The sequence below is a fragment of the Procambarus clarkii genome, chromosome 52, assembly GCF_040958095.1.
Source record: "Procambarus clarkii isolate CNS0578487 chromosome 52, FALCON_Pclarkii_2.0, whole genome shotgun sequence".
Taxonomy (NCBI): domain Eukaryota; kingdom Metazoa; phylum Arthropoda; class Malacostraca; order Decapoda; family Cambaridae; genus Procambarus; species Procambarus clarkii.
The window spans coordinates 21399781-21416347 of record NC_091201.1 but is presented as its reverse complement, the minus strand read 5'-3'; the positions used below and the strand labels follow the sequence as shown (position 1 = coordinate 21416347).

General features: G+C 44.5%; 1 protein-coding gene across 1 annotated transcript in view; it reads right to left on the bottom strand.

The window, feature by feature from the left end:
* LOC123763674 (integrin alpha-8) overlaps positions 1-16567 on the bottom strand; it is a 293676-nt gene that overhangs the window by 234413 nt on the left and 42696 nt on the right. Inside the window, 1 exon segment of the mRNA XM_069304445.1 lies at positions 10067-10273. Coding sequence (XP_069160546.1) covers positions 10067-10273 — 207 coding nt within the window.

Below are 16567 nucleotides of genomic sequence, written 5' to 3'. Positions count from 1 at the left end.
TATTAAAGCTCTGATTGATTACATTGACAGCTTGATTGGTTATTTAAACAAGATTAATAGACACCATACAGCAGATTGACAGCACATATAAGACGACAGCAATGATCACAATGATAAAGATGTTCAGACTGGGTACATAAAGATTGGGAGATTGGGTAGCAATAGATACAATGCAATTTTAAAGCAAAAGGTAAAAAACTATGAAGATGAAATTAGGTACTTTTTAGTATTGTTTTTGAATGACGCAAAAGTTGGACAGCTTTTCAATTCAATAGGGAGTGAGTTCCATAGACTGGGTCCCTTTATTTGCATTGAGTGTTTACACAGATTAAGTTTGACTCTGGGTATATTAAAGAGATATTTATTTCTGGTGTGGTGATAATGGGTCCTATTACATCTGTCCAGGGAGAGTTTCAGAGGAGGATTTGCATTTATGAACAGGGTTTTGTAAATGTAGTTGACACAAGAGAATTTGTGAAGTGAGATTATGTTTAGCATGTTTAGGGAGTTAAACAAGGGGGCTGAGTGTTGTCTGAAAGCAGAATTTGTTATTATTCTGATAGCAGATTTTTGCTGGCTGATGATGGACTTGAGGTGGTTTGCAGTGGTTGAACCACATGCACATGAACCACATGCACAGATAATTAAGATAGAGATAGATTAGTGCATAATATAGAGAGATGAGAGCAGAGTTAGGTACATAATGTCTGATTTTGGAAAGTATATCAACTGTTTTAGAGACTTTCTTAGTTATGTGTTGTGTGTGGGTACTGAAGTTGAGTCTCTTGTCTAGGAATAGGCCAAGAAACTTTCCATCATTTTTATTGCTAATGTTTACATTGTCTATGTGAAGCTGAATTGCATTTGTAGATTTGCTTCCAAATAAGATGTAGTAGGTCTTTTCTATGTTAAGTGTTAGTTTGTTGGTTGACATCCATAAGTGGACTTTTTTTTAGTTCATTATTAAATAACATTTTTTAGTGTATGGGGGTTGGGGTTAGAGTAGATGAGGGTAGTATCATCAGCAAACAAAATAGGTTTCAGAATGTTAGAGACATTAGGCAGATCATTGATGTATATAAGAAATAGGAGAGGTCCCAAAATGCTGCCCTGTGGCACTCCAATGGTTATTGATAGAGTGGGAGAGGTTATATTATTGATGGCTACACATTGGTGTCTATCACTAAGATAGGATTAGATATAGTCCAGTGTATGGCCTCGGATTTCATAATGATGGAGTTTACATAAGAGGTAATTGTGATTAACAGTATGAAAGGCCTTTCTCAGGTCAATGAAGAGTCCAATCGGAAACTCATTTTTGTCAAGGGCTGAGTAAATTATATCAAGGAGACTAATAATTGCATCGTTGGTACTCTTTTGGGAGCGGAAGCCAAACTGACAGGGGCTAAGAATGTCGAATTTTACGAGGTAGTAGTAGAGCTGTTTGTAGATAATTTTTTCAAATATTTTTGATAGCATGGGTAGGTTTGATATTGGTCTATAATTGTTTATGTCTGCCGGATTACCTCCTTTATGAACTGGCGTTACTCCTGCTTTTTTAAGGATATCAGGGAAGGTATGACACTCAAGGGATTTGTTGAACAGCAGAGCTATAGGTGGCGCAAGGGCGTGGGAGGCGTTCTTGTATACAATGGATGGTATTTCACTGATGTTCCCAGCTTTGGTTTATAGTGAGTGTATGATGGACACAACAGCTGTCGGGCTGACTGGTGAAAGGAGAAAAGAGTTTGGATAGCTGCCTGAGAGACATGTGTTGATGTGTGTCTGAGTCTGTGGAATTTTACTGGCAAGGTTAGCACCAACCGATGAAAAGAAGCTATTAAATTCGTTCGCCATTTCTAAATCAGATGACGGTGTAAGGCCATCCTTAGAGAGTGTTATCTGGTTGTGGGAGTGTTGTTTAGTTCCTAGGATATTAGAGATGGTTTTCCATGTGCTTTTCATGTTGCCTTTTGCTTCTTTGAATCTAGTCTCATAATATGAAAGTTTAGCTTTTCTTATGATACTGGTAAGCACTGATGAGTGCCTCTTAACTACTTTGTAACTAGGCCAATCCTTTCATATTCATGTTTTTTGTTGATTAAATTGATTATGCCACTTGTGAGCCACGGGTTACTTTTCTTTTGTCAGTTACTTGTTTGGTAAGGAGGGGACAGTGAGTGTTGTAGAGGCTTAGAGTTTTGGAGAGAAAGTTTTTTTTTTTTTTTTTTTTTTTTTTTTTTTGAGATATATACAAGAGTTGTTACATTCTTGTACAGCCACTAGTACGCGTATCGTTTCGGGCAAGTCCCTGGAATACGATCCCCTGCCGCGAAGAATCGTTTTTTCATCCAAGTACACATTTTACTGTTGCGTTAAACAGAGGCTACAGTTAAGGAATTGCGCCCAGTAAATCCTCCCCGGCCAGGATACGAACCCATGACATAGCGCTCGCGGAACGCCAGGCGAGTGTCTTACCACTACACCACGGAGACTGTATGTTAATGAGTTTACGTTAACGAGTTTATGTCCTGTGTATTATTAAATTCAGATTCCCAGTTAATATTGTGAAGTGCATTAGAAAGATTGCCTAAAGCTGATTCACTGTGTAGCCTGAATGAGAGTTCAGTGCAACCCTCCTCTCTCTGGGAAGGGGATGGGGTGAGCCCCGAACCTCCCCGCACCGGTTACCCAGCAACTCCAGTTCGTTGGCTAATGCAATCCGGGACGGTCGTCAACACTGGCCTTGACTTTCTGGCAGTGTTTTGCCTTAGTGGTGTCCTCTGCTGCCCTTGGGGCCAACTGGGGTTTCGTGGCCCTAGTTTGGCCTTGGGGAGGCAATGGGACTGTTGTTAGTTGCGGCATCAAGGTGTTGCAGAGCCAGCTTACCTATGCAGCGGCCGGTTCCTGTTTCCTCTGGGGACAGTGTACTTTTGCGGGGGTTTTCTTTTACTTATTGTTTAGTTTGCCTAGTGGGGATCTGCCTGTTGTGGCTATCGGACCACTTAATATTTTGTAGGCCCTCTGCTAGGCTCTCGTGATTGTACACATTGCAGGGATTTCAGTGTTTTGATCTCCCTCATGTTAGATTTGGGTCAAACCGGTTAGTAACACCTTGCCCAGGCTTCCCTTAGCAGTCAGCCTACGGGCCCTGGAAAACCCTGTCGGGGCTCAGTGGACCGATGGATGCGTCTTCGGAGTTCCAGCTCGCCTCGCCTCTTGCGAGTTTGAAGGTTGCAGTGTGCTCTTGTCTCAGGGTGACAGCCACCACTTTTGCCTTCTTTATGCTGCCTGTTCGGTCACCGACACTTTTGACCTGGAGTCTTGCAAGGCGTGCTCTTTGCTTGTTCTCCAATTCACCGATTCTGACGACATTGATATTAGGGTACCGGCAGCATCCGTGTTGAATGCTAGATTTAGGTTGCTGCAACGTGCTAAGTTGGTTGCCTACCCGGGAGCCCTGAGGCTGCCCCGTTTTGGTTATGTGGACCTGGACTCGGGGGCGTTAGTCTCTTCGACTTTAGTTCAATCCGCAATTCCTGGTCCTTCCCCTGTTGTTCGTCCTATAGCTTCCGGCTACCAAATGTCTGAGGGTTACGGAGTTGGAGTGGGGCTCAGTTGGTAATGAGACTCGGGCCGGTTTGGGGGCTGCCCCATATGGGTTGGAGTCGGAGGCATTCGAGCAGGTTCCTCCTGCCGAGGCTTCTGGGTCCCACCAGCAGAGGCTATGGAGGACTGTTCTGTCCCCGGGTCCCAATTTGGGGGATTCTGGGGCAGGGGAAGAGTTGACCTGGGGGGGGGGGCTTGGGGGCCCCTTTGACCCCGCTTGAATGTTGATGCCCTCTTCGCGGGGCTAGTTGTTGCAGGGGAAGGGGGTTTTCTTACCCCCATTCCCTGTACGTGTATGATTTGGGATACGCTTCTCCCCGGGTTTCCTTGGGTTCCTCGGCTCCTTCCTTCCAGAGGTTTTCTGCCTCTCATATCTTACCTACAGAGGTTCGGTTCCAATGGCAGACTGCCCAATCTTTTAGTTGGGGGGATGCATATGTTCTGTCAAATCCGTATGCTTGAATGACGAGGAACTTCTACGGTCTGCAGGTTTACCTGGTGAGGGACGAGTTTGAGCACCTTAATGCGTTCTTGTTCGCTCCTGTTCCCTTTGCCCGAAATGCTATGCATATTAGTGGCTTTAGGTATTGTATGTACTAGCTCTATCTACCAGTGTAAAGCTAATATGTATGTAAATCCACCAGTATAAAGCTAATATGTATGTAAATTCACCAGTGTAAAGCTAATATGTATATATACCTTCCTGAATATAAAATTTATTAATTAATTTATTTATTAACATGACGACATAACCGGCACACACGGCCTGCGCAGCTCCCCCATTCCCAGGAGAGGGGAATGGGGAGCCCCAGACCCAGAATGAACCATAGGTCTGCGCAGTCCCATTTCAGAACCAAAAACAGGCAGGAAACCCACCCGGGAGACGAAGTCCTTTCGGCCATGCCCAAGTGAACACATTCCAAGAAGAAGCCTGCCCCACCAGCCCCGAACCCCCCAAAGAAGGAGGAGCCACCCAGTGCCACCGCAGGCCGCAAGAAACTACCCGAAACGCCCACGAATCGTGGCACCAGGCATAGGTAAACAGCACGAGACTCCGCCCCATCGCCCCGTCAATGGGAGGAACCGCAGAAGAGCCAACGCCCCTGATGAGAAGCCGACTGACGAGCAGAGCGATCACCGCGCCGACCAGATGTCGCTGGCTCCGATTGCTGCACCGGCTCAGAAACTGGCACCACTGGCCCACCTCAACAGGAGGAAACCCGAGCCTTGGCATGACTCTTCCGGGTTCACGGCCCCCCTCGGAGAACCAACAAGTCCGACATAGGACGAAAACTAGAAGCCGCCGCTTGCAGATACTACACCACCCCAGACTCTGCAAACAGCAAAGGACAAAAAGGGGAATAAAACCTAAGAGCTAGGGCCTAAGTGGATTCCAATGACTGAGCGAGTACCGCCTGACAGCACACGAGATGAGAAACATAGAACAGAGACACCACCTTCTGCAGGATCGGCGCAAGCAGCTTCAACAGCGCAGCCGACGCCTGCACTGCCGAGACAAGCGCAATAGACCCAGAATTGGCACCCAGCACCTCCACATGCTGGGCAAGAGGGCAAGAGTGTCTCAACAGGGGCAGAGAGAGAGGGAGAGAGGGAGAGAGGGAGAGAGAGAGAGAGAGAGAGAGAGAGAGAGAGAGAGAGAGAGAGAGAGAGAGAGAGAGATGGCGAGAGAGAGGGAGGGTGGGGTGGGGGGAGGAGGGAGATTGTATGTCCCTAGTGTATATATGGTGTCCAGTTGACGTGTAGGGGGAAGGGGGGTGTTACTCTGACTTGCTAGTCCCTACACACAGTACAATTCTGGTCCCAACTTGAGCGAGTGTGTGTGTGTGTGTGTGTGTGTGTGTGTGTGTGTGTGTGTGTGTGTGTGTGTGTGTGTGTGTGTGTGTGGGGCGTGTGGTGAATGATGGGGGTTGGGGAGATTGGCGGTGTGATCTTTTGACCCTAAGGTGACAGAAGCTAGTACCTACATGAGCCGTATATGTCAAGATTCTTTACTTTCTTTAGCTAGTATCCAAGGCTACTTGTTATACTAAAAACACTGTAAACACAAAAAACACAAACACTGAAGTGTGTGTATAGGGAGGTTAGGGGGAGAGATATTGGGAGGAAGGGGAAGAGGCACAGAAGAGTACTATTTGCGTATGCTTAAGGGAGGAGAGGGAGGAAGAGGAGGAGGGTGAGAGATTAGAAGTATTGTCAGTTGTCCAACAGTTGTCAACTAAGTGTCCAAGGCCCCTATCTAGAACGGTTCCCATGCAGGGGGGAGGGGGGGGGAGTGTTAAGGGAAAGATGGGGTGGGAAATGTATCCTGTGACTGGCGTGATGTTTCACATAAGTAAAAACGTTTCGTAGTTGATTTACTCCATCCCTTTACTGTGTGTGTGTGTGTGTGTGTGTGTGTGTGTGTGTGTGTGTGTGTGTACTCACTTATTTGTGCTTGAGGAGGATGAGCTTTGGCTCTTTGGTCCCGCCTCTCAACTATCAATCAACTGGTGTACAGGTTCCTGAGCCTACTGGGCTCTATCATATCTACATTTGAAACTGTGTATGGAGTCAGCCTCCACCACATCATTGCCTAATGCATTCCATCCGTTAACTACTCTGACACTGAAAAAGTTCTTTCTAATGTCTCTGTGGCTCATTTGGGTACTCAGCTTCCACCTGTGTCCCCTTGTTCGCGTCCCTCCAGTGTTGAATAGTTCATCCTTGTTTACCCGGTCGATTCCCCTGAGGATTTTGTAGGTTGTGATCCTGGCTCCCCTTACTCTTCTGTCTTCCAGTGTCGTAAGGTGCATTTCCCGCAGCCTTTCCTCATAACTCATACCTCTTAGTTCTGGGACTAGTCTAGTATCATACCTTTGGACTTTTTCCAGCCTCGTCTTGAGCTTGACAAGGTACGGGCTCCATGCTGGGGCCGCATACTCCAAGATTGGTCTTACATATGTGGTGTACAAGATTCTGAATGATTCCTTACACAGGTTCCTGAACGCGGTTCTCATGTTAGCCAGCCTCGCATATGCCGCAGACGTTATTCTCTTTATGTGGGCTTCAGGAGACAGGTTTGGTGTGATATCAACTCCAAGATCTTTCTCTCTGTCTGTTTCATTAAGTACTTCATCTCCTATTCTGTATCCTGTGTCTGGCCTCCTGTTTCCACTGCCTAGTTTCATTACTTTGCATTTACTCGGGTTGAACTTCAACAGCCATTTGTTGGACCATTCACTCAGTCTATCCAGGTCATCTTGTAGCCTCCTATTATCATCCTCTGTTTCAATCCTCCTCATAATTTTTGCATCGTCGGCAAATATTGAGAGGAACGAATCTATACCCTCTGGGAGATCATTTACACATACCAGAAACAGTATAGGTCCAAGGACTGACCCCTGCGGGACTCCACTAGTGACGTCTCGCCAATCTGAGACCTCACCCCTCATACAGACTCGTTGTCTCCTGTTGCTTAGGTACTCCTCTGTCCACCGGAGTACCTTCCCTTTCATTCCAGCCTGCATCTCCAACTTTCGCACTAGCCTCTTGTGTGGCACTGTATCAAAGGCTTTCTGACAATCCAAAAATTTGTAGTCTGCCCACCCTTCTCTTTCTTGCCTTATTTTTGTTGCCTGGTCGTAGAATTCAAGTAACCCTGTGAGGCAGGATCTGCCATCCCTGAACCTATGTTGATGCTGTGTTACAAAGTTCCTTCGCTCCAGATGCTCCACTAGTTTTTTTTCGCACAATCTTCTCCGTCAGCTTGCATGGTATGCAGGTTAGGGACACTGGCCTGTAGTTCAGTGCCTCCTGTCTATCCCCTTTCTTGTATATCGGGACTACGTTAGCTGCTTTCCAAATATCTGGCAGTTCCCCTGTTGCCAGTGATTTGTTATACACTATGGAGAGTGGTAGGCACAGTTCTCTTGCTCCTTCCTTTAGAAGCCAAGGGGAGATTCCATCTGGGCCTATAGCCTTTGTCACATCCAACTCTAGTAAACACTTCCTTTCTTCCCCGCTGGTAATCTCAAAGTCTTCCAGTGGTTCCTGGTTAGCTATTCCCTCTGGAATTTCTCCTTGCTCTAAGGTGAAGACCTCCTGGAATTTCTTATTCAATTCCTCACACACTTCCTTGTCATTTGTAGCGAATCCTTCTGCCCCTATCCTTAATTTCATAACCTGTTCCTTTTCTGTTGTTTTTCTCCTGATGTGGCTATACAACAATTTAGGCTGAGTCTTCGCCTTGCTTGCGATGTCATTTTCGTATTGTCTTTCTGCCTCTCTTCTCATCCTGACATATTCATTCCTGGCATTCTGATATCTTTCTCTGCTCTCCAGTGTCCTGTTATTCCTATAGTTTCTCCATGCCCTTTTACTTTGCTGCTTAGCTAGCCTACATCTCTGATTAAACCATGGGTTTCTCATTTTCATTTCTCTGTTTTCCTTTTGGACTGGGACAAACTTGTTTGCTGCGTCCTTGCACTTCTGCGTGATGTAATCCATCATATCTTGGCCGTCTTGTCCCTGAGCTCTGTTTCCCATGCTATATCTGTTAGGAATTTTCTTATCCCCTCATAGTTTCCCTTTCGGTATGCTAACCATTTGGTTTCGGTATCCCTCCTCGAGTTCAATAACCCTTCTTCAATCAAGTACTCAAACACCAGTACACTGTGGTCGCTCATTCCTACTGGGTCCTCAAAACCGATTTCTCTTATGTCGGAGTCGTTCAGAGTGAAGACTAGGTCGAGTCTCGCTGGTTCGTCATTGCCTCTCATCCATGTTGGTTCTCCGACATGCTGGGTTAAAAAGTTGCTTGTCACCACCTTCACACCACACACACCTGTGTGTGTGTTTGTGTGTGTGTGTTTGTGTGTGTGTGTGTGTACTCACCTATTTGTACTCACCTATTTGTGCTTGCAGGATCGAGCATTGACTCTTGGATCCCGCCTTTCCAGCAATCGGTTGTTTACAGCATGACTCCTGTCCCATTTCCCTATCATACCTAGTTTTAAAAGTATGAATAGTATTTGCTTCCACAACCTGTTCCCCAAGTGCATTCCATTTTTCCACTACTCTCACGCTAAAAGAAATCTTCCTAACATCTCTGTGACTCATCTGAGTTTCCAGTTTCCACCCATGTCCCCTCGTTCTGTTACTATTACGTGTGAACATTTCATCTATTTCCACTTTGTCAATTCCTCTGAGTATTTTATATGTCCCTATCATATCTCCTCTCTCCCTTCTTTTCTCTAGTGTCGTAAGGTTCAGTTCCTGCAGACGCTCTTCATATCCCATCCCTCGTAACTCTGGGACAAGCCTCGTCGCAAACCTCTGGACCTTCTACAGTTTCTTTATGTGTTTCTTCAGGTGGGGGCTCCATGATGGCGCGGCATACTCTAAGACGGGTCTCACGTAGGCAGTGTAAAGCGCCCTAAAAGCCTCCTCATTTAGGTTTCTGAATGAAGTTCTAATTTTCGCTAGTGTAGAGTACGCTGCTATCGTAATCCAATTTATATGTGCCTCAGGAGTTAGATTAGGTGTCACATCCACTCCCAGGTCTCTTTCTCGAATCATTACAGGTAGGCTGTTCCCCTTCATTGTGTACTGTCCCTTTGGTCTCCTATCACCTGATCCATTTCCATAACTTTACATTTACTGGTGTTAAACTCCAGTAGCCATTTCCCTGACCATCTCTGCAACCTGTTTAAGTCCTCTTGGAGGATCCTACAATCCTCGTCTGTCACAACTCTTCTCATTAGTTTTGCGTCATCCGCAAAATTGTGTGTGTGTGTGTGTGTGTGTGTGTGTGTGTGTGTGTGTGTGTGTGTGTGTGTGTGTGTGTGTGTGTGTGTGTGTGTGTATTTTAATGTGTAAACCCAGAGGTCTGAATTTATAAGTCTGTTGAAAGAGTGAATTGAGTTTGGTAATCACATTTTAAATCCTTACAGATTCATTCAGTTCATCCAGTTGGAAACTGGAGTCCATTTCCACTCATATGTTATATTTTTGTCTTTATCCTCACACAAATAGACGACCTCAGTAACTTTCAACCTCGGCCCAGTCATGAACATTGATGCACCAGTGTAAGTGCCACATCTTTCAACATTATCACTCATGCAGTCATCGGGAAGAAAACCTTCATGCAAACGGAACGTATTGCGAAGAATAAGATGAGCATTTTAAGATGCTGGAAGACTTTCCAGGCTACATGTATACAACATTAGTTGGAAAGTCAGAGTGGAGCATTCTAATCCTTAAAAAATAATAAAAGTTGAAATGCTAATTGTAGGTAAGGCGCTAAATCTAATTGAAAAAAATGTTTAAAACTGTTTTAACTAGGCTAGCACTTAAAAATCATAGAATAAAGTTTCAATATTGAGTATATTACACAATTACTATGTATTTTTAATAATTATCTTCATTAACACTTAAGTAACAAAATGCCAAAACAAACCTCATATTCCAACTGTTGGTTAATATCACCAGGCAGGGAGAAGGTATTCTGCATGTACACAAAGATCGCACCCTGGTCATTTTTTCCAGAGCTGTAGAAGGGAGCGCCAACAACAATGTCCTCCAGACCATCACTGTTCACATCCACAGTAGCCAGAGAATACCCAAAGAAGGTGAACTTGATGTCCTCTGTTTTCTTATTATTAGTCTGTAAAAAAAGTTGACAGGTATGTCTTAACAACAAATTACATTACAAATCCTTACTCGATCTGTTTTGAAGAAAACTGTACAGAATATTAATTTCACTTTCGCGTCCCGGGTGTGCGTGCCCCAGCTCTAAAGGTGGGCCTGGTGTTTCCTGTGAGCACGCACTCACACTAAAATGTGTATACTCTTTTCAGTTTTCTGGCTACGTCATTCATTTTGGTATTAAATTCTTCGCCACGGAATTCTCTAAAGGGCTATATGCATCTAAGTCCACAAAGCCACCCACAGCAAACCCGAAAATCGGCCAAGCGTTAACCGTGAGATCGCAACCACACTAAAATATGTATACAGTACTTATTTCAGTTTTATGTTAATTTTCATGTTACATTGTTCATTTTGGTACAAAATTGTTCACAATAGAATTCTCTAAAGGGATGTAAGCATATAGGGTTAAAAAACAAAAAAGTCCTGTCGTGCAACCCACAGCAAACCCAAAATTTGGCCAAGTGCTACCCTTGCAGGAGCACCCCTCCGCACACCCACAACACCAGCACTCAGATGTGATACTCTTTTCAGTTTTCTCACGTCAATTTTCGTGATACATCGTTCATTTCGGTATCAATTTCTTTGAAATAGAATTTTCTAAAGGGATATATGTATATAAGATAAAAATTAAACAGGTGCGCTACCCATAGCAAACTATAAAGTCCGCTAAACCTTACCTTTTTATCAAGCACCCATCCGCACACCCACACTAAAATGTGTATGCTTTGTTCAGTTTTCTCACCTCAACACTGTCTTTGTAATATTAGTTCATGAACATAAAAGCAAGAGGAAACTGCATATGACCTAATGAGCATTACAGTACATGTGAGTTCCCAGAAGTACTATTTCTACTGGGATAGCTATCTATTAATCATATTACTAAGATTGTTTTTTAAATGACAGAATGGAAATGGATGCAAATGTACAACCCATAACAAAAAACATTTTAGATTTAAGTCAACTCTCATACCAGGAATGGTTGCGGGCCCCAGGGCTAACAACACTGCAAACCAGATATGACAGGGGTGAAATTTTCTCATAGAATGAACAAATTCGCGGGGGCCGTGACGAGGGTGTAGATTTGTGGATTTTATCATTTGATGCATCACGCAATTGTGATTTGTGTGTGTTTCTCATCTAAACTTTTAAAAATATTGAACAATTTGGAGGATATTTATCTAGACCACTTCTTCAAAAGGATAGATATAACACAAATAAAGAAAAATTATTTCTAGTTCAAGAAGCCACAATGCAGGACCGAAAACTGGAGAAGCTTTTCCACCCAGAGGGTTATAAACCCTTCGAAGTGGCTATATGCCAAAGCCATAAATGCCAAAACATAGCTGAATTTCAAAATTCAGTTCGATAAAATCATCAGGACAAATTGCCCATTTACAAGCTGCTGGCTTCCTATCCTTATAAAGGCCACTAGAAAGATAGTAGCCATCAGGTGAATTCAAGTATTTTGCCACTTCTTACAGAACATTTATGCTGCACAATTTTAAATTTCAAATCTTTGGATGCATTCTTGTATGTATGAATGAATGACTGCTGAAACCCAACCAGTTGGGGTTTGGGGGTCCCCCAAGGCAGTGAAGCAGCAGCCCATGCTACACGATCCTACATCAGTTCTCTTACCAAAGACAAGGCGGTAGTAAAATTAGATTTCAAAAATGCTTTCAACTCAGTCAAAAGGGAAGTAGTTCTCACTGCAGTCCCGGAACATTGCCCAAGCATTGTCCTACCAGCGTCCTACCAGCGAGCATCAGAAATATTGCAGGAACAACCGTGGCCAAGAGGAAACTAGATTGTTTCCTTCAAGGAGTGCCGAACCAACCGGGCTGTGGTGGGTATGTGGGCCTGCGGGCCGCTCCAAGCAACAGTCTGGTGGACCAAACTCTCACAAGTCAAGTCTGGCCTCGGGCCGGGCTTGGGGAGTAGAAGAACTCCCAGAACCCCATCAACCAGGTAAGCATTCTTGCCCAAGTTTTAACTCAAATGAAAAAAATACAGTATTGAATGTAATAAAACGCCATTATCTGGGCGAGACCCCAGAGGCTCCCCAGAGCTCTCCAGGCTAATATGGATATATTAGACTAGCATCAGTGAGTGTGGAGTTCTAGGCCTACCTGAGACCATGAGCCAAAACCTGGCCCTCTCAGAGAGGCATGAAGAGCAATGACCTATTGAACCTCCGTGAGGTTGGAAGCATTCTATGTCTGCCATCGACCAGGTCAGGCACCAAGAAAGGTAAGCACCCCAAAACAAACACCTATTCTGGATAAGAAATTGCTAAAGAAAGTCGAACTATTGGACAGAACTCCCTAATCGAAAACGAGCATGATGTCACCACGTTGCCCCGCTGCATGTCTGTGCAGCTCCCCCCTCCCCAGGAGGGAAAATGGGGAGCCCCAGACCCTCACGCCGGCTGCCCACACCCCAGTTCTGAGGCTGGATGTCAAAAACACGCGAAAAAAACGCTGACCGGAGGGGAGGGAGGGTTGCTGGGGGAGCTGCCGGGTCTCACTCAGAAAATAGGGTTTCATTACATTCAACGCTGGTTTTCTGGGGGAGCACGTCCGGTTCCCTGGAGCTACTTACCTAAAGACAAAAACAAAATGAGACCTGGGAGGCGGTCGGCACTCGCTGCTCAATCCGAAGTTGAGACAACTGACTGCAATTGCCAACCCAAAGCAATACAGCCCCGACGAGGCCCATGAACCTTGACCAGTTAGAGCGCAGCCAGGACCTAGTCCGACTGCCAAAAACCCCGCGCCCGAATGTCAGCCGAAGACAAGTTACCGAAGACGGCAACAAGCGCCGCAAACTTGCAAAAAATCTTAGGCACAGGGACAGACCACAGGCTGGCCAGACCAAATAACCCAGTGGACGACCTGGGAGACCCCGAACCCTGGAACAGGGAAGAAGGGAAACCGGATCAACCCAAAGCACGTCCCTGGACACAGAAGCTGTGGTGCACAGATAAGGGTAGAGAGCTACACAACCTGACAACACATGATGCACCCCCAGCCTAACCAACCAAGCATCAATAAACCGAGGACCCCGTCAGAAAGCAGCAGTCTCATTCTTCACTAGAAAAGAAAGAGACGGCTGCAACCGAACAAACCTACCACCGGGACCAAACGAGCCGAAACCGCTGCGCCAGAGGAGAACAATGCTCCCCGACCCGACTCGACGAGGCCAATGCCAACAGGAAAAGAGCCTTAGAGAAACAATCCTCAACCGAAGGGGCCACTACAAACCGAGGAGAAAAGAGAAAGGAGAGCACCCGATCCAAAGGCTCAGGCGGCGCTTGAGCAGGCTGGAGATGAAACAATGCACGAGACAGCTTGCGGAACAGTGCCGAAGTAACATCAACCCCGAACGCAAGCTGCAGCAGCATCGTTAGCGCCGCACGATAACAAGCGACAGTATTAGGCATAGGATGACGATCTTGAAATATTCACGAATGAATGGACAACAACACAGCATCAGAAACCAAAGTAGACCTACGAAGGGACAAGAAAAACCAGGAGGACAACAAGGAAACTTCATACTGACGCCGAGACGAAGCACGAAGGTGGGACACCATCAAAGAAGCCACCTGCTCACCATACAAATGGTGATAGACTCGAGTAAAAACATTTTATGATATACATATGTTTTTACAAACAACATATGTTTAAAAGAAAGACTGCTACCAAAATATACTAATATTATATATATATATATATATATATATATATATATATATATATATATATACAACTTTAGAACACTTTCCCACCAGGAGACTCGAACCCTAGCCAGCACAGAAGCCTTCCAGCAACTGGCATAACAGGTACGCCTTAACCCTCTGTACCACCGCTCAGACCCTTAAAAGAGATGGTAATTTCGGAGTATTTAAATCCCCCAAAGATCAACACCTCCCAAGAGCACCAGAGCAAGTGAGGGGTCATTTAGACGTTAATTTCATCAAGTCCCTGTTAATATGGGAAGACACAGTGTCTCTGCTTAAGGCACAACTCTCTTAAACACGAGAGTTAAGTATACAACTTTAGAACACTTTCCCACCAGGAGACTCGAACCCTAGCCAGCACAGAAGCCTTCCAGCAACTGGCATAACAGGTACGCCTTAACCCTCTGCACCACCGCTCAGACCCTTAAAAGAGATGGTAATTTCGGAGTATTTAAATCCCCCAAAGATCAACACCTCCCAAGAGCACCAGAGCAAGTGAGGGGTCATTTAGACGTTAATTTCATCAAGTCCCTGTTAATATGGGAAGACACAGTGTCTCTGCTTAAGGCACAACTCTCTTAAACACGAGAGTTAAGTATACAACTTTAGAACACTTTCCCACCAGGAGACTCGAACCCTAGCCAGCACAGAAGCCTTCCAGCAACTGGCATAACAGGTACGCCTTAACCCTCTGCACCACCGCTCAGACCCTTAAAAGAGATGGTAATTTCGGAGTATTTAAATCCCCCAAAGATCAACACCTCCCAAGAGCACCAGAGCAAGTGAGGGGTCATTTAGACGTTAATTTCATCAAGTCCCTGTTAATATGGGAAAACACAGTGTCTCTGCTTAAGGCACAACTCTCTTAATATATATATATATATATATATATATATATATATATATATATATATATATATATATATATATATATATATATATATATATATATATATATATATATATGTATATTTTGGTAGCAGTCTTTCCTGTAGACATATATTATTAAATATGACCGAAAAAGTAAGATTAATAATTCTAACACGAATTTTCTCAATCTTTCGTACATTTCTTTTCACTGTTGGAGGTAATTAAAAAATCAATTCTCCAAAATTCATTTTTATTTCTAGTCTGACGCGACGCTTGAGCGCCTTTCGTAAAACTTATTACATTTTCAAAGACTTTACACATACACAACTGAATAGAGCTTACATATCTCCGATTTGTTTATATCTACATTTGAGTGAGGTGGATGGGGTGCGGTGGTATTTAATAGGGTATTAATTTCATCAACACAAGACAGAACACGAAACAATGGGTATAGAAATGGAATTGATTGTAGAAAGTCTATTGGTCCATATTTCTTGATGCTTCTATATTGGAGCGGAGTCTTGAGGTGGGTAGAATATAGTTGTGTATTAATTGGCTGTTGATTGCTGGTGTTGACTTCTTAATGTGCAGTGCCTCGCAAACGTCAAGCCGTCTGCTATCGCTGTATCTATCGATGATTTCTGTGTTGTTTACTAGGATTTCTCTGGCGATAGTTTGGTTGTGGGAAGAGATTATATGTTCCTTAATGGAGCCCTGTTGCTTATGCATCGTTAAATGCCTAGAAAGAGATGTTGTTGTCTTGCCTATATACTGGTTTTTTTGGAGCTTACACTCCCCAAGTGGGCATTTGAAGGCATAGACGACGTTGGTCTCTTTTAAAGCGTTCTGCTTTGTGTCTGGAGAATTTCTCATGAGTAGGCTGGCCGTTTTTCTGGTTTTATAGTAAATCGTCAGTTGTATCTTCTGATTTTTGTCTGTAGGGATAACGTTTCTACTGACAATATCTTTCAGGACCCTTTCCTCCGTTTTATGGGCTGTGGAAAAGAAGTTCCTGTAAAATAGTCTAATAGGGGGTATAGGTGTTGTGTTAGTTGTCTCTTCAGAGGTTGCATGGCGTTTCACTTTCCTTCTTATGATGTCTTCGACGAAACCATTGGAGAAGCCGTTGTTGACTAGGACCTGCCTTACCCTACAGAGTTCTTCGTCGACTTGCTTCCATTCTGAGCTGTGGCTGAAAGCACGGTCTACATAAGCGTTAACAACACTCCTGTTGTACCTGTCCGGGCAGTCACTGTTGGCATTCAGGCACATTCCTATGTTTGTTTCCTTAGTGTAGACTGCAGTGTGGAAAACTCCGCTCCTTTCCATGACTGTTACATCTAGAAAGGGCAGCTTCCCATCCTTTTCCATCTCGTAAGTGAAACGCAACACAGAATTCTGCTCAGATGCAGAATTCTGTGTTGTGTCACATCAGGAGGAAGACAACAGTGAAGAAACAGGTGATGAAACTTAGGGTGGGCGAGGACAGGTACACAGAGAATGACAAAGAGGTGTGTGAAGAACTCAACAAAAGGTTCCAGGAGGTCTTTACAATAGAACAGGGAGATGTCGCGGCGCTAGAAGAGGTGGCAGCAAACCAGGTGACCTTGGATAGGTTCGAAATTACAAGAGATGAGGTCA